The 18,124-nt window shown below is 39.3% G+C and overlaps 2 protein-coding genes across 2 annotated transcripts; one reads left to right on the top strand and one right to left on the bottom strand.

Moving 5' to 3' along the window:
- The first annotated feature begins 162 nt into the window (after positions 1–162).
- LOC103401393 (PI-PLC X domain-containing protein At5g67130-like) lies at positions 163–3,529 on the top strand. The gene is made up of 9 exons (XM_008340110.4): positions 163–515; positions 607–729; positions 867–1,004; positions 1,216–1,314; positions 1,411–1,714; positions 1,796–2,016; positions 2,104–2,190; positions 2,465–2,911; positions 3,212–3,529. The coding sequence occupies exons 1-8, from the start codon at positions 393–395 to the stop codon at positions 2,642–2,644; spliced, it is 1,275 nt and encodes a 424-aa protein (XP_008338332.3). The 5' UTR covers positions 163–392; the 3' UTR covers positions 2,645–2,911; positions 3,212–3,529.
- A 222-nt stretch (positions 3,530–3,751) lies between these two features.
- Positions 3,752–6,333, bottom strand: LOC114821511 (F-box protein At5g67140-like). The gene is made up of 5 exons (XM_029093887.2): positions 5,947–6,333; positions 5,670–5,816; positions 4,589–4,724; positions 4,395–4,493; positions 3,752–4,271 (listed from the first exon to the last, which is right to left on the bottom strand). The coding sequence occupies exons 1-5, from the start codon at positions 6,033–6,035 to the stop codon at positions 4,062–4,064; spliced, it is 681 nt and encodes a 226-aa protein (XP_028949720.2). The 5' UTR covers positions 6,036–6,333; the 3' UTR covers positions 3,752–4,061.
- Between the last annotated feature and the right edge of the window lie 11,791 nt (positions 6,334–18,124).

Here is an 18,124-nt window from a genome sequence, read left to right as displayed (position 1 = left end):
AGGAGTCAATGCCTTGTTTGAAAATATTATTCAAATGTGCGGTTGAAGTGAAGATATAAGGGCTAGTTTTCTTTTAAGTTGAAAAATGAATTAATTTTTAGTCATCGTTCTTCTTTAATTTATTATATATGACGATTTAAGATTGAAATGATATGTAATTAGTAAAAAAAGTGTGGACAAAATGAGGCGTTTTTATCCATAAAATAAAAGGAGAAAATGAAAGGTGACAAAGCCCGCGTTTAAGACACAAAAACTTGTCAGTATCACTCTCCCCTCTCTGTGAGTAAAAATTCTCCCTTTTGCTTTCTCTCCGACATTTCCCTCACTCCCTCCCTCTCTCTCTCTCTCTGGGCGGTGGATTTTTGGAGCTCTCTGCATAACCACAAGCTGCCATGCCACCGTGCTCGGCGGATCACGGCGGCTTATGCATAGCCCCGTCAACCGGCCTCCTCTTCCTGCTACTCTTCTCATTCTTGGCCACCAGCACCACTGCTTGCTCCAACGGCAATTGCCAGGTTTCTCTCTTTCTCTCCCCCCCCCCTCAACGATCTGCACAATCTCATATTTTCTCTCGGAATTTGAGCTGAAAATGTTGATATTTTACAGGTTTTAGAAACTTGTGCGGCGGCGACGGACTGCGGACCGGGTCTTTACTGTGGCAACTGCCCTGCTTCCGGTAGGAACCAGCCCGTGTGCACTAGAGGCCAAGCAATCGTTCCCACTTCAATTGTGAGCATTTTCGACTTAAAATTTGTAACTTTTTTATGGGTTTGTGGTATTTTGAGGTAAATTCAAGAAATTAATGGCTGCCCACTTTGGGTTTTTGTGAATTTGATGATGGATTTGTGAATGTCTTGGTGTTTTAGATTAATCGGTTGCCATTCAACAAGTACACATGGTTGGTGACTCATAATTCTTTCAGCATCGTTGATGCGCCGCCCGTGGCCGGTGTTCAGAGACTCACATTTTACAACCAAGAGGACACTGTTACTAACCAGTTGAGGGTATGTGCCTTACCTTTTAACTATGCCGTTTTCGGTATAATCTTGATAATGAAAAAACGAAATGATCAAGCCACTGAGAACAGATACGTTTGGAATCTCATTCCTTTCTTTAACTTTGTTTCTTGGAATCTAAGATTAGAATGTAACTGTCTGCTTCTTTTATTCATTAATTATTCGTTATGAGTATTAATTTATGCAATATTGTTTTTAGAATGGAGTGAGGGGGTTGATGTTGGATATGTACGATTTCGAGAATGATATCTGGCTTTGCCATTCCTTCAAGGGGCAATGTTACAACTTCACTGCATTTGTAATCTCTCTTCCACCTTATCAATTTAAGACTTAATATGTGAATGGTTATAGTTTTGCGAGGTTGTTTATGATGTGTCCATTGGATTTTTCTCAGCAACCTGCAATTAACACTTTGAAGGAAGTGGAAACATTTCTAAGTCAGAACCCGACAGAGATTGTGACCATTATAATCGAGGACTATGTGAAAACTCCAAAAGGTTTAACAACATTGTTTACCAATGCTGGGTTAGACAAGTATTGGTTTCCTGCTGCGAAAATGCCAATAAAGGGTGAAGAGTGGCCCACAGTTACTGAGATGGTGCAAGAGAATCATCGGCTTCTTGTTTTTACCTCTGATGCTTCAAAGGAAGCACAGGAAGGAGTAGCTTACCAATGGAAGTACATGGTGGAAAATGAAGGTATTTATAAATGAAATGTCGTAGTGCTTCAAATTATATTTGAATTTTATAGTTAATAGCCTGTTGTTTACTGGATTTCAGCTGGAGATCCTGGGGTAAGACCGGGCTCATGCCCCAAGAGAAAAGAATCAAAGCCTCTGAATTCAAAAAGTGCATCTCTTTTCTTTCAAAATTATTTTCCAACATATCCAGTTGAAGCTGAAGCTTGCAAAGAGCATTCAACTCCACTTGAGCAGATGGTCGGTACCTGTTATAAAGCTGCAGGGGTGATGCCAAATTTTTTGGCAGTCAATTTTTATATGGTATGGAAATCTTAGCTAGGGAAGAAGCACATACTAAACATCATCCAATTTGGCATTTTAACTAAGCATAAAATGATATTCATGCAGAGGAGTGATGGGGGAGGTGTGTTTGATGCTGTTGATAGAATGAATGGCCAAATGCTTTGCGGGTGTAGTACTGTCAGTGCCTGCCAGGTGTGTTTTTGTAACTTGTTTCCACATTCATTTTTGTTAGTTATGAACTTCTTTATTGCTTTTTATGATCCAAATCAGCGGTCAAAAGCTGGTGCCATGAGTCCTACTTTGTCCAACCTACAATAATCCAAAAGTTTCACCAAATTTTCAAACATTTCTGGATCTGTCTAAAACTTTAGGGTACTTCTACTGATTTTACCTATACCCTTGTGATGACACACCAATTTTCGTAGTAAGGAAAACTTTAAAACACTCTACTGTTGGATTTTTGCAGGCTGGAGCACCTTCTGGATCTTGCAAGAATATTTCTGTACCAACTAGAAATCCAGTGACCAACAATGCAGGAAGCTTTACTGGCTCTGTTCAGTTTTCAAGATCTGCTTCAATACTCTATTCTCCAAATCGCTTGGTTGTCTTCTTGTTTTATATTCCGTTGATGGGATTTTTGCTATGACCGCAACATCTAAATACTAGGATAGGTCATTAGTGAGTTACTTCTGGCAGTTCTAATATGTCATACTAAAGTTTAGAGTGATAACCGTTACACCCTGCCTAGTAGAGTGGAAGGTAAAGGAGTGGTTCTGTGGTTCTAGAGTAATGACACGAGATTGTAAAGAAAAATCTTTTATAATTCTATTGGGACAAGGATTATAGAGTTGCAGAGGCATCTGAAGTAGACAGTTACCACGAAGGACCAAGAATGTACCAGGAATCAGTTGAGGTATGTAGTACTCTTCCTTATATGGCTGGTTCTCGGCCATTGGAATGACTGTTGACAATCCTATAGTTTCATCTTTTAACTTAAGAGCTCGGTACGCTTATCACATAACACATCTAGACTTCATTTCGCTTTGGTAATATGGGTGGTCAGTCCTATAAAAGCATATGGTTTTCAAGAGGTCATACAGATTCCACCGGTCCAAGAGTTTATGCAGGATTAGCTAGCTTCACTTTTGTTTTGTTCCATCCATCTCGTTCACACTTTGTAACCAGCACTAACACGTTTCTTTTCTGTTTTCAGGTCCTCTGTCAGGGAGCGGTGTGTACGTAGTATAAAGAGGAGATTGTACGACTTAGCATTTGTAGATGTGCTCGTATTACCCATACTAGGTTCTCCTAATTGTTGTATTCTAACATTTAAGTTTAAAAGTCTTGCTTTATTCGCTTTTCTACGTAAAATCTGGTATTTTGGTCTTCTGGTCTTCGGGTCTTCCTTTATTCTCTTATTTGCAGAGACTCAAGACCTTTACAGAGGGTTATTCCGAAAGATGTAGTTTGAAAATGGAAGGTTGATTTGGTTCTCCACTTTATCTCTATGCACTACTCAGATTCAGTTTAACCTTTGGCTTGCAAATGATTTCTCATCTCTTATTTGATTAGCGTTGGGAAAATGACTAGCCTTGGATACTCTGTTTTCTGCCCCACATCATAATATTCCTAAATTCCTAATCTACCCTTGAAAGGTGAAAAAATTCATTACAAAATTGGTCTAATGAGGCCTTTTGCCTATTTGTTATAAGACAATTTCTCGAAAAATAATGTGCAGAAATCACTCTGAATCTGATCTAAACAATCATGCCAATCACCTTTTAGTCCCATCTCCTTTTGGGTTTTGAATTTCAACCCTTATTCACACCTTGCACAAAAGAATATAGGTGGTGGTAGTTCATGTGAAATATATACAGAACAAGGGTATTGAGCTGACAATTTAAACCTCAACCAACCTCCCATCGAGGCCATTGAGCTGTAGAACGAAAATTATATACGGAAATGTCGAAAGAAGTTGTATAAACGGGCGGCTTACACATCGGGAAACATAGAAGCATCAACATTTAGCGGCAATGTAGAAAGAACTTATGTGAATGGGCGGCTTATACAATGGGCAACATAGAAGCGTCCACATTTAACGACAGTCCTTGCGGTTTTATCTTTAGAGCTGGACTGATAGTGATCAAGGCAAGGAAGCAGTCTACAGGAACTCTCGTCCCCCACAAATTGATGGATTCAAGCTTGCGGCAATATTTTACAAGAACAAAGAGGCCGGTCTCGGTTACATGACGGCAGCTCCACAGGATGATAGTCTGGAATAAACAACAGAGAGTACCCACGTTTAGCATACATCTATAGAACAAACAAAAGTGAAATGCACTTGAACAAAATTGGGGTAATGAAAACTCATGTCGTAGTTTCCATGAACAACTTACCTTCAAATGTGGACAGCTATGAGCAATGGCATATAATGAGTCATCTGTGATAAATGTGCCACCGATATTCAGGTGGTGCAAGGAATTAGCTCTTGATATCTGTTGGAAAGGAATGCCGAACTGAGAAAGTTATCCCATAGCTCACGTAAATGAAAGAAGTAGATCAAACATACAACATTTGCTTGTACACATACCAGTTGCACAACACCTTTATCTGTGATCCCTGTGATGCCCCATAGCGATATTGATGTTAAGTTGCTGATACACTTTGCCATAGATATTCTGCACAATCCAGTGTCGGTTATCTGGCAACCCCAACGACTCCTTGAACTGAGTAAACAAGAAGATAAATCAAGAACTAAATCATGAAAGAACCAAATTGGTACGTCTCGGAAGAACTAAATCTTGAAATGAGCTGTATGAAATAACTAAATCATGAAACTCAAATGCTGAGACTATGACGGTATTAGGTATCCCTCCTAGGACCTTTAACTATGCTGTTATACTTGACACCAGACTTCCAAATCGAATACTTACAGTAATCAGATGCAAATCTGATGAAAAGGCAAAAGAAAAAGCATAGAAATTGGCAAAGTCCGAGTTTATCTATCAATAAACCTGCAAACAAACAGAACGATGTCTTCTTTTGTGTTGCTAAACCCTGTAGGGGGACTAAGTACAGAATCACCAGATAAGAACGCTTCTAACCCGGAGAACTTTTCTGAAGTACAACCTAATCGTTACAGACCTACTGAGTACCGAACACGAAAATGCACTCTAACACATAACAGCCAACACAAAAACTTGGAGGTAAGTTATTTGAGTAATCGTGATAAATGACACTCAAAATTGCGCAAGAAATCGTAAACTTCAACCAAACCGTTCGTGTTCTTGTTAGATTAGGAAGCTCTTACAACCAAGTTCAGAGCCTAATCTCTCTTCTTCTTAACGGATTTTGTCTCAAATTCTGAGTAGTTGCAAAGCTATATTTACAACCAAAAAATTTACCAAAAACACAGAAATTTAAAACCTACAAAATAATCCAAGAAACAATGCGCATAACCTTCTCCATATAACTTTAACTTGCAACTAATTAGTCACTGAAACTCTAAAAATCAACAAAATTTATAGAAAATACCACCAAAGGGTAAAATTTTAGAAACTTTTGTTTGGAAGAATCCCTCTGACATTTAAAATTGACAGAATTTCTTAAAAATATATAATTAAATAAATAGTTAGTAAGAAACAGAGAGAGAGAGAGTACAAATATTATACATGTCGAGCTCTTTAAGGCTGTAAGCAGAGCGAAGCAAACGAGACGTGGAGTCATCATCCATCTTCCAACCTGCAAAGCTCAAACTCTCCCTCCGCCCCAAAGACTGCTTCACGGCCTGTTTCCATTTCCGGCAAACACCGCTTGCCCTTCACAGAATTCACAACCACCACACAAATTAATACCAAAAATAACAACCACCCAGAAAACAAAAACCAAAAATACAGAAGAAGATAAAAACGAAAATTAAATTGGAAAAAAATAAAAAAAAGAACTTACTGGGCCAAATCAGTGAAGGAAGTTATGAGAACAAATATATGCGCCAAGAGGTCAATTGGCAACCGATCAATCTCTGCCTCTCCCTCCATCCCACCAAGTTTTTCCACTCCACAAAAACAAGATTGTTATTTGGTCCGAAAAGATTTTTGAGGGACTCGGCGTTTGTGGTACGTTGAAGCTTGAAAAGGTTGGTTATATATACATGTTAGTTTTTTGTACCAAAATGCCAAAAACCATAAAATAAATGGAAAGCCGGACAAGATGTGCTCATGTTTTCGTCATTTTTCGTGAATAATCCAGGTCCAGCACATCTTTGCAATCATTGACTTGCTCGCACTTTTCTTTCGCACCGTGTCCATATTATTCAGACGCTTGCTCTCGATACCTTACGTGATTTGTGCTCAGTTTTGGTTGTGTTTGGGTTAAGCTTTGAATTTTGGGCCGAAAGGAAGGAGGGTCCAAAAAGACTAAAGAAAGGAGGCTTGCTCAAAGCCTAGCACCAAATCCAGACCGTCCATCTCAAGATCAATTGGCACTCCCCCATGAATGCAAAGGCTAGGTGCTTACAAGAGAAGTGACAACTGATGGAAATCAACCTACTCTCAGCCCAAAAGTACTTTTCAGTGGCAATACAAGTAAAATACTGATGAGTCACTACCCTTCAATTGCTTTCGGGCAAGAACAAAGTTACAAGCAGTCGGGCTAAGTCGTCTATAAAAGGATGAAGAAGGCCCAGAGACAAGGACACTCAACCAATCAAACAAACAAATATACAACTTGTCTCTCAGTCAAGCAAATACCCAGAAAGTTGTGCTTTGTCCAAACTCTACATCCTTTTAGCCATGGATTCCCCTTAGAAAAACATCTTTTGTCTAGTGTAAAAGCTCTGCTACATTTCTCAAATGTTGTAGTATCGATTCTCTCATGTAAACCTGTTCATCTTTCATCTCGTTTTAGTATTCAATCCTCTGTAACCACAAGGAGAAAAGACCGCAAGATGTTTAGACCTTGCCCGACAAGGTGAAATCTTGCCCGATTCTCTTTGTTTTGTCTTTAAATCAATAGATCTGGTGTTATAATGTATTTCCCATTATATGTTCAAGTCGTTTCTACTCTTTTGACGATCCAAAGTCCCATCAGTACTCAGATTTGACTTACTTAATGGTTTACCATCATTAAAAAGACTAAATGGGAACCAAACGGGTGACTTAATCAGGTATGGACCTTCACCCTTTAAGCATACGAGATAACGACAATCCTTTGATAACAAGAAGTCAGAATAAATTGCGGCGCAAGTAATCGGCTTAAATACACTTGTTCTACATCTACATTTGTCATATAGAGATGGCAGTGGCACGCCTTCGCACTCAGTTAGTTTTGATTGTGAGCCTCAATACCTACATCGCACTCAGTTAGTTTTGATTGTGAGCCTCAATGCCTACACCTAATGCCCCACAAAGGCATCTTTCAGAATTAACTGTGTCCTCCTCTTGCAGCATCCCGACAAGCAGGAGCTCGACAAACAATCAAAGTACCAACTCCTCGGGAAGTTGTGTGCTTGAGCCAGGGACCCTTCCCAGCGAAATTCATGCCCGAACATAGTTTTGGCACGCTTGGTAGAACCCGAAATCTTGTATGCCAAGAAGACGAATGAAAGAACAAACCTTTAGGAGGAAAACAGAGTAGAAACCACCTCAATACATGCCAAGATCTAGCATGGCAAATATCCCCAAAGACATGCAAGGACCTGTCTTGACGGAAATCCCGACTCTTTATGAGAAATCAAGAGGGAAGGTCACAAATGAAGACCTCCAGGCCACCATGATGGCTATCATAAAAAGCATGGAGAGAAATTCTGTACAAACAAAAGAAGAAGTAAGCAGACTATGTTCCTTAATAAGAAATCTACAAAGAAGGCTAGATCTGGAATATTCTACCCCAGAAAATGATCATGCTAAAGAGACGATGAGAGAAGCTAGTTCTATGGGGAAGCCAGTTATTCCTATGTTTCCTTTACTTGAGGGAAAGAGGAAAGAAGAATCTGGAACTAATCAGCTAGTGTTGGAAGAGATCCAAAAAGTAAAGGTGCCTGACCCCTTGTTATCTTCACTAAATAGTAGGGGGTAGTGCAGGCCAGAAGTAAAGTTATTGCTAAAAGAGCCACATGCTGATACCATGATTGATACTATTCCCTTTCTACCAGTCCCAGTAAACATGATCAACGTAACATGGGTAGAGAAATGGAAAAGGAAAGCCACTTGGGAAGTGAGAACATAAAGGAGGCCAGTCAAGAGACCAACTAAAGGAGTCATCAAACTGCCTGAAAAACCCAAGGCTGCTATAATCAAAGGAGTAGTGATATGCAACATGTGTCAATGTGAATGCGAACTAGAGGTACCAACAGCAGAAGCCGTTATTGATCAGAAGCTGATCAAGAGAATGGAGAAGGAGAAGCATGAAAACCACGGGAACATCATACGGGCAGTTGAGAGGGAAACCTCTAGGAACGTCTTCCAAAGGTTGGGGGAACTCTCAGCCTAAAAACTTATCAGAAGTATTCAGAAACTATGAAGCTTTAGAATATGTGGAGGATAAGGAGTCCAAGACACCAAGGTGGGTGGATATGAGGCCACCCCAGCCAATTTATGCCGGGGGAGATGTTAGAATGAAAGGAAAGACAGTGAACCCAGTCACAAAGAAGAATCTTGCCCAATGCGAGTGGAGATGGTATATAGTCAGAAATGACGGAAGGCATGTCAGAGAGATAAGAGCTTCCACGATCAGAAGGATCCAAAGGCAACATAAAGCCCACATGAACTCGTTGAAAGTACCCACTACTTCAGAAACCTCGGAGAATGTAAAATTCGAAAACATACCTCAGGAAGGGAGAAAACAACCTCATTAGAGGAGTAAGAAGGAAGTGAAAAAGGCAAATAGTAAAACCGAATGAGAGGGAGATCATGTGTCGCAGAACCCTCATCCTGGAAAGTACAGAATCTTGAAGAGAGTTGAAGATGATATGGTGACGATGCCGACACCTAAGTGGAGCTCAGAGCCAATTTGTTTTGGAACAATCTCGCCTAAGAGGGGGATACCTTCACCATTGCTGGTTGACACTCTCTGTAAGAGCCCAATGCAGGCGCAGAACTTTGGCATAACTCAAGATTAGGGATTGCCTAAACTAATGCTGCCAAAAGAAGCACATGTTTGGTTGGATGAGTTTATGAACCACATTGGGGGCAAGGAGAAAGAGTTACCTGGATCCAGCAACTTCCACGTAAACATGACATATGTTTTATCAGCCATGTTTCGTGCCGAGAATGATCAACCTCCCACAATGGAAGGTGATTACGTAGCCACGGAACCTATGATGACACATATTAGTGTTGAGGAAGCAAGGAAAAGAGAATCAAGTGGGATCAATGTGCCCAAAATAACAAGGAGGGAACCCAAGAGAGTGTATACAGACAAGATGGTCTTCTGCCACCCGAATTTGACCCTAGCCAACCATCTCAAACCCATATATGTCACAGCTCATCTGGAGGAAGTACCCTTCAAAAGGGTCTTGATTGATGGTGAAGCTGCGGTCAACATACTACCATACAAGTAGATGAAGAAAATGTGCAGGAGTAAGGGAGATCTTTTCCCCACAGATCTTACAGTTTCTAGTTTCTCAGAAGCAATCACCAAAACTCATGGGATATTGCCTTTAGAGGTTCACTTAGGTTCTAAACAAATCATGCTAGCTTTTTTTTTGTTGTAGATAACACTTCCACTTATGGGGCTTTGCTAGGCAGAGATTGGATTCATCAGAGTCTCTCTGTAGCATCTACCTTACACCAACAAGTGGTTGTCTACCACGATGAAAGGGAAACAAGACCTGGGTTCTAGGAAATAATAGAGGCCGAATCAAGGCCATTCATCCCCACAACCAACGTCGCAGAAGCCAACTTCTACAATCCCAGTGTTGGGATTCTTCAATGTTCAAAAGCTAATAAGAACGGCCACCCAACTAAAGTGACGACCCAAAAGCTTATAGAGTAAGGGTTATCTCTTACAAGAGAGGAATAGGACCGGCCCTATATCATCCCAACTCCCCAACACCATTAATGTTAGAACAAAAATGGAAGGACCAGGTGGTTGCGGTCAGGTCCTTAATAAAGAGACAGTTGGTGTATGGAAAAGAAAAAAAACAAGACAGCGAAAACTCAGCCAAAGAAGAAAATGATTAGAGCAGATAGGCTTCAAGCAGCCAAATGAATAAAGAAGAAATTTTTGGGGAAGAATTAGAAGCGGCCATCTAAATGGCTGAGTACATATATGACCTGGACGGGCCAGAAGACTTGCCCGAGAACCCCGAGCTAGTTGAATTTTTGTGTGCAGAACCTGACAAACCAACCTTAGAAGTACATGACCCCTTGGAGACCATTGACTTGGGAACTAAGGAGGATCCAAGGCCCATACAGGTCAGTTGTTTATTGGAAACCGAAGATCTGGCAAGGATTATCAACCTTCTACATGAGTTTAAAGATTGTTTTGCTTGGCACTACATCGAAATGCCAAATTTAGATCCAACCTTAATAGAACACATGATGCCTATCAAGAAGATGTTTAAACCTGTCAAGCAAGCACCACAGATGATGTATAAAGAAATCGAGGAAAAGGTCAAAGAAGAGATCGAAAGGCTTGTAAAAGCCGGATTTATTAGGCCTGCCAAATATGTTGAGTGGTTGGTCAACATTGTACCTGTATTAAAAGTCATAACTAAGGTAATTAGATGTTGTGTTGACTACAGAGACATTAATGGGGCCTTGCCTAAAGATGAATACCCCATGCACTTGGCCAACCTATCCATAGACGCAGTTGCTAAACATAAAGTTCTATCTTTCATGGACAGGAATGCGGGATACAATCAAATAAAAATGGCTAAAGGAGATATACATTAAACAACTTTTAGGTGTCCAGGTCATGTCGGGGCATATGAATATTTGGTAATGCCATTTGGACTCAAAAATGTTGGTGCAACTTATCAAAGAGCAATGAACGCCATTTTTCATGACTTAATCGGCCATAGTATGGAAGTATAAATTGATGACATCGTGGTGAAGTCCAAAACTAAAGAGCAGCATTTAATGGACCTCAGACAAGCCTTAACAAGAATAAGGATCCACAAGCTAAAAATGAATCCAAAGAAGTGTGCTTTTGGGGTAAGATCGGGCAACTTTTTGGGATTTCTTGTTCACCAAAGAGGAGTGGAGGTCAACAAGAACAAAGCTTGGGCAATAATGGAATCACATCCCCCTACCAATAAGGTACAACTGCAAAGGTTGCTGGGAAAAATCAACTTCTTGAGGAGGTTCATCGCGAATTTAGCAGGCAAGATTCAGCCGCTAACCCTTTTACTCAGGTTAAAAGACAAGAAAGACTTTGAATGGGGCCCGCCACATCAAGAGGCTTTCGATAGCATAAAAGTTTACTTAGCTTCTCCACCAGTACTCATGCCACCTCAGAGGGGGAAGCTGTTGAAGCTTTATATCTCTGCCTCGGAAAGGTCAATTGGGAGCCTGCTGGCCCAAAACAATGAAGGAGGAAAAGAACAAGCCATATACTACCTCAGTAGAATCCTTATTGAGGTAGAGAGAAGATATACCTCAGTAGAGAAACTATGTTTGGCTTTGTACTTTACTGCTTGCAAGTTAAGGCATTACATGTTGCCTTGCCACATCCATATCATTGCCAAGACCAACGTGATCAAATATATGCTATCAAAACCAATGTTGACAGGAAGAATTAGAAAGTGGATTCTGGCACTGTTCGAATTCAGTTTTCAATATGTGCCTCAAAGGCCAGGCAATTACAGACTTCTTAGCCGAGCACCAAGAGTCTCAAGAGGAAATGGTTAGCATCTAAGGAACTCTGGAAGTGGCAATTGTATGGATCCCGCCAAACAGAGCATATTCGGGCAAGGACGAATGGGTCTGGCAAGAAGTAAAAAGAATAACTAGCCTCTTGATCATTCCTTGGATACTATATTTTGATGGATCTTGCACTTAAAATACTACGGGAGCTGGGATTGTCATCATCGATCCCAAAAGCTTTCACCATTGTTATTCATTCATCTTGGATTATCAAGAGATTACCAACATTTACGCAGAATATGAGGCACTGATAATTGGCTTAGAAATTCTGATGGAGTTAGGGGCAACCGAGGTTGAAGTATTTGGCGACTCATAATTGGTAATCAACTAGCTAAATGGAGAATACAAAAGCAAACACATTACTATGGCTGGTTATTACTTGACGACCATGCAATTATTGAGATATTGGGGTGATGAAATTTCAGTCAGCCATATCCCCAGATAATCAAATACAATAGCCAATGAAATGGCTCAGTTGGCTGTTGGAGTGCAGATCGAAGAAAGAAGGTTCGAGATAGAAGTAGAAGTGCAAAAGAAAAATCTCCCTTCTATCTTTGATATAGGATTCAGCTTTGATGTAAGGACCGAAGAGCCTAAGATAGAGGATTGGAGGTCACCCATTATTCAATACTTGGAAGATCCCTCTTTTCCCACAAGTAAAAAGAATAGACAACAAGCCACTAGATATGTGTTGTGGGAAAAGAATATGCTAAGAAAGACTCTGGATGGGTTGTTTCTGAAATGTTTAGCCCAATATGAGTCTATGAGAGTCATGGAAGTACATGAGGGGATCTATGAAGCACACAAAGCTGGAACCAAGATGAGGTGGCTACTAAGAAGATATAGCTATTTCTTGCCCGAGATGGAAAAAGATTGCAAAGCTTATGCCCAAGGATGTGAAGAATACCAGAGACATGAGCCAATCCAACATGTGCCCTTAGTGCCCTTGAACCCCGTAATCAAACCTTGGCCCTTCAGAGGATGGGCAATGGACTTCATCAAGCAAGTTCATATAGCTTCTATCAAGGGACACATATTCATAATTGTGGCAACGAATTACTTCACCAAATGGGTAGAAGCTTCAGCAGTAAAAACCATAACCTCAACTACTGTTAAAAAGTTCATTAAAACCAAGATCTTACACAGATTTGGAGTGCCCGAGACAATTGTCTCAGACCCCAAGCCATCTTTTATTTCAAAAGAGGTAGAAGAGTTCGCAAGTAAGTTCAAGATAAAGATGATTTGGTATAGTCCTTACTACCCCCAGTCAAATGGTTAAGCAGAAGCCAGCAATAAGATCTTAGTTAACATTATCAAAAAAATTATGGCAGATAGTCTAGAAAAGTGGCACGAGAAGTTAGGAGACATATTGTGGGCCTGTAGAACTTCCAAGAGGGCAGGAACTGAGACTACACCTTATGCTTTAACCTTTGGGCAAGATGTCGTGATTCCCATGGAGATTAACATGAGTTTAGTCAAAATTCAAAACCAGTTTGAGCTACACAGTGAAGAATACATTGAGGCTATGTGTCAAGGAATTAAAGATTTAGATGCAGCCCGAATTGAAGCTTTAGACAAGATTCAAGAAGGAAAGAGAATTGTTGCCCGAGCATACAACAAAAGGGTAAAATTGGAGACTTTTGAGTAATGAGGCTTAATATGGAAAACGGTCTTGCCCTTAGGAGCCCAAGTAAGAGGCTTCGGGAAATGGAGTCCGACTTCAGAAGGTCCTTTCATTATTCATCAAGCACTGGATAGGGGGTTATTATTTGGCCGATTTAGAGGGAAACTTACATAAACATCCAGTTAATGCTAAATTTCTGAAGAATTATCATCCAACCTTATGGGATGTTAGGGATTATTACGTCGAAGAGGTTTAAATGATTTGAGAGATCTAAAGACAATTAACATCTTCATCACAGTTGAGTACAAGCTAAAGTAAAGAAAAGAAGACATTTTCATTTCATTAAATGATGAAGTTACATGGAGATTCTACTCAGCTCTTCTGTAGCAATAGAATCCCTCTGCATCCGTGCTTAATGGACCCATGAGGCTATGTGGGTACACTAAAGCCTCTCTGTGGAATGGAAAATTTGGGGGCTGATAATGAGGCTAAGGCCCATTACCAATCTTATGGTTGAACCTGTCATTCGAATCAATGAGAAGCTGATGGATACTTCGACGCTCGAGAAGAAGAAGGCTCGGGCTGATGATGGTCCTCCCAAAAACTTTGATATTGATCCCAAAGCCTACACCTATGATGATGAAGTGACCAAGAATGCAGAAGCTAGGATTAGCCTTAAGCATGTCGCTTTTTGCATCTACTGAAGCCTGAGATATCCATGCAGGTCCCAAAGAAAGCACTTCTCCTTCATCAAAGAAAAACTCAGTACGTAGGTCAAACCAAAAGCGGTGAGGGCCATATGACAAGTGGCACATGGTGGAAATCTCCTCACCAATCTCATAATAGGGCTGAGTTCAAACTCAAGGTGCCATCAAGAGCTGTGAAAACCAAGGAGGATTTTTTGGAAAATATGAAGGTTCTAAAAATTCTAAGAAGATTAGGAAATTGAAAGCTTGAAATTATTAAGGTGTTTAACCAAGTAGTAGAGAAAGAAATTTATAGCGGACAATCAACTTAGAGATAGGATTCGTGGGTTAACACAAGGGTCTGGAAGTGCAACGACTGTTTTAATTAATGAAAGTTCTGAGGAAGACGCACACCGATTTAATCATTATTAGCGTCTCAAGGTGCCGACTTAACAATGATTAAAGGAGGCACTGTTTGGGTTAACATTTGAACTTTGGGCCGAAAGGAATGAAGGCCCAAAAAGACTAAAGAAATGAGGCTTGCTCAAAGCCCAGCACCAAACCCAGACCGTCCATCTCAAGACCAATTGGCACTCCCTCATTAATGAAAAGGCTAGGTGCTTACAAGAGAAGTGACAACTGATGGAAATCAACCTACTTTCAGCCCAAAAGTACTTTTCAGTGGCAATACAAGTAAAATATTGATGAGTCCTTCAATTGCTTTCGGGCAAGAACAAAGCTATAGGCAGTCGAGCTAATTTGTCTATAAAATGTGAAAGAGGGCCTAGAAACAAGGACACTCAACCAATCAAACAAACAAATATACAACTTGCCTCTTAGTCAAGCATATACCCAAAAAGTTGTGTTTTGTCCAAACTCTGCATCCTTTTAGCCATAGATTCCCCTTAGAAAGACATCTTTTGTCTAGTGTAAAAGCTTTGCTACCTTTCCCAAATGTTGTAGTCTCGATTCTCTCATGTAAACATGTTCATCTTTCATCCCGTTTTAGTACTCAATCCCCTGTAACCACATGGAGAAGAGACCACAAGACATTTAGACCTTGCCAACAAGGTGAAATCTTGCCCGATTCTCTTTGTTTTGTCTTTAAATCAATAAATCTGGTGTTATAATCTATTTCCTAGTATATGTTCAAGTCGTTTCTAGTCTTTTGACGATTCAAAGTCCTATCAATACTCAGATATGGCTTACTTAGTGGTTTACTATCATTAAAAAGACTAAATGGGAACCAAACTGGTGACTTAATCAGGTCTAGACCTTCACCCTTTAAGCATACAAGATAACGAACTAAAAGTCCTTGATCTCAAGGCATAGAAAAGAACTTAATGTGGACTTAACTCATCCACGACAATCCTTTGATAACAAGAAGTCAGAATAAATTGCGGCCCAAGTAATCGGCTTAAATACACTTGTTTTACATCTGTCATACAGAGACGGCAATGGCACGCCTTCACACTCAGTTAGTTTTGATTGTGAACCTCAAGGCCTACACCTAAGGCCCACAAAGGCCCCTTTCAAAACTAAATGTGTCCTCCTCTTGCACCATCCCAACAAGCAGGAGTCCGACAAACAACCAAAGTGCCAACTCCTCGGGAAGCTGTGTGCTTGAGCCAAGGACCCTTCCCAGTGAAATTCCTGCCCGAACAAGTTGTAAAAGAAAATAGAGTCTCTTCCCTCTTTTTTTTCCTCCATTTCCCTCTCCTTTTATTTAAACGGTCACGGTTAAGTCACATCAATATTTTGCATTAATTTTTTATAGCAAAAGAAAGACAAAATAAAAGAATATGAGAGGAAGAGATGAAAAGAGAATGAATCCTAGTCCAAAGAAAATTACCAATTGGTGCTTTGCTGTAGTGCACGTGACAAGGTTTTTGCTACAGTATAATGAACATTGTTTCTGCTACAGTGCAAGTGAGTGTTTTGGTAAAAAAAAAAAAAAAAAAAAAAAAAAAATTACAATTATGCTGCGTATTTTTCGGGTCCTTATTTGTCGTGTTTGCTTAAATGGATCCATTTAACTGTCGCGTTCATCTTTGTGGAACTAAAACATGGATAATTAATATTGCAGCCTCTCATCATGCAACTTCATATCCCTAGTGTATTTGATGAATTGAGAAATCACATTCGTTATCCTCATGTTACGAGCGCCAATGGTTTGCCTTCTTTACTAAAATAATGCAATTAAAGTTGAGTGTAAATAGTTATTTCAAGCGTTAACAACAATTCTTTTTAATAAAATGCTATATAATTAAAACCTACTCTTAGTTTATTTATTGATATTTTTTTCAATCTGGACATAATGTGAACATTAAAAGCTTTTAATATTTCAACAGTCGTTGGTATACAACCTGCTTTATTGATACTTTTTTTTCAATTTTGACATAATTGAACATTAAAAGTTGTTGGTATATAGTCAATCGTAATATACACTTATGGATTGTCGTTGTATAGTTGCTAAAAAATGTTTTTTGCTAAATTAAAAGTTAATATGGAATCCCATTTTGTGAAGACAAATTGAACATATTTTTTATTACAAACAATATTACGACTCTAATCTAACTGGTGAGATGGATTAAGCCAGAACACGGTTAATTGAAAATTTTATACACTAAAATAATCCTAAAGTTGCAAATTAAACATTTGAATCATTTCTCTATTTCTCAATTATTAAAAAAGATTCTTCTATAAACATATTCTTTTTCTATTTTGATGGGGTCTGTCATTGGGAAATTCGGCTTACTATTTTTTAAGCTCAAACATTTACATGATTCAGAATCTCACTTTATGGCTACTTGTTTTCGTTTTATTTTGTTTTGTTTTGTTTTATTTTTCTCACGGCTTTACGTTATTTCTTGATAAAACCGCTTTACGTATAACTTGTGTGTTTGATAAAGTATGTCTGCGTTTTATTGTCCATGCCTTTTGTTTTTGTACTTTTCGTGCTTTCATCGTCAATCGGTTTGGCATCGTATTCAATCCACGCGGTTTCATCATTTCTAAATATCTGGGCCAAACTACAGGGACTTTTAGGTCCAAGAAATTTGGGCTACCCTGAGTATATGATACAAGGTTAGCAATTTGAAGTTGAATTACATGAAGAAAAACTTACACTTGATATGATATTAGTAGTTAGAAGTTACAATAGCCGTAAATCCGCTTCATACAAGTACTTCGCAGCTAGCTAGTTGGGGTTTGCACATCCCACATAACATGACCTATCATACAAAATGTTGTGGTAGGAAGTGTGAAGATGTGATCGTAAAAGCGTCTCTATTTGTGAAAAGAAAAACTTTGCAAGAGTTGATAAGTGGTCGGATCACTCTCTATCATGTCAATTGGATTTAAGGTTAAATCTCAACTTCTTTCATAGTATCAGAATATGTTGTCTTATGTATGAAAGCTAACGATCACATTTCACGCAATTTGAATTGGTGTTAAAAATGAAAATTTACCACACATAGAAAGGCGTGTGAAGATGTGAAATTTACATGCTAGAATGCTTGAATGTATAATTTTAATCGAGAAAGAAAAAAAAAACTTTGTTACTTGTGATATTTACTGTCCACATCTGGTTTCTAAAATATTATTTTAAGCGTTTTTCTTTCTTTTAGTGTTTTATTGTTCGGGAATAGTTGTAGTTATCAGTTTGATAAGGGATGCTATACGCACTAGCAAATTATCACGCCGGTGGAAGAAATTGTATGCATACAGGTCAAATCTTGAATTCAATTGGCGTGACATAATTTCTGATGCAGCAGACACATATACTCCCGGAACAGTTTCTATTTTCAATGTGTGGTATTTTCAGAGAAGCATAGATGCATTCTTAGCTTCATATTGGGGCTCGAAAGTCGAATCCTTCAAGGTTCACTGCTGCTTTGGAAATAAGCATCCTCATTGCTTCAATGGCTGGATCGAGTTTGCTGTTACAA

This window comes from Malus domestica, chromosome 15 (assembly GCF_042453785.1).
Source record: "Malus domestica chromosome 15, GDT2T_hap1".
In the NCBI taxonomy this organism is placed as follows: domain Eukaryota; kingdom Viridiplantae; phylum Streptophyta; class Magnoliopsida; order Rosales; family Rosaceae; genus Malus; species Malus domestica.
Note: the sequence above shows the minus strand (reverse complement) of the source record. Positions and strands in the feature narration are given on the sequence as shown.

Excerpts from the sequence above, each read along its gene's own strand:
- LOC103401393 (XM_008340110.4), top strand. The coding sequence starts at position 393 with ATGCCACCGTGCTCGGCGGATCACGGCGGCTTATGCATAGCCCCGTCA. Across the intron at positions 1,715-1,795 it reads GTACATGGTGGAAAATGAAG|CTGGAGATCCTGGGGTAAGA; the intron begins GTATTTATAAAT and ends ACTGGATTTCAG. Across the intron at positions 2,017-2,103 it reads TGGCAGTCAATTTTTATATG|AGGAGTGATGGGGGAGGTGT; the intron begins GTATGGAAATCT and ends ATATTCATGCAG.
- LOC114821511 (XM_029093887.2), bottom strand. The coding sequence starts at position 6,035 with ATGGAGGGAGAGGCAGAGATTGATCGGTTGCCAATTGACCTCTTGGCG. Across the intron at positions 5,817-5,946 it reads TCCTTCACTGATTTGGCCCA|GGCAAGCGGTGTTTGCCGGA; the intron begins GTAAGTTCTTTT and ends AATTCTGTGAAG. Across the intron at positions 4,494-4,588 it reads ATAAAGGTGTTGTGCAACTG|ATATCAAGAGCTAATTCCTT; the intron begins GTATGTGTACAA and ends CCTTTCCAACAG.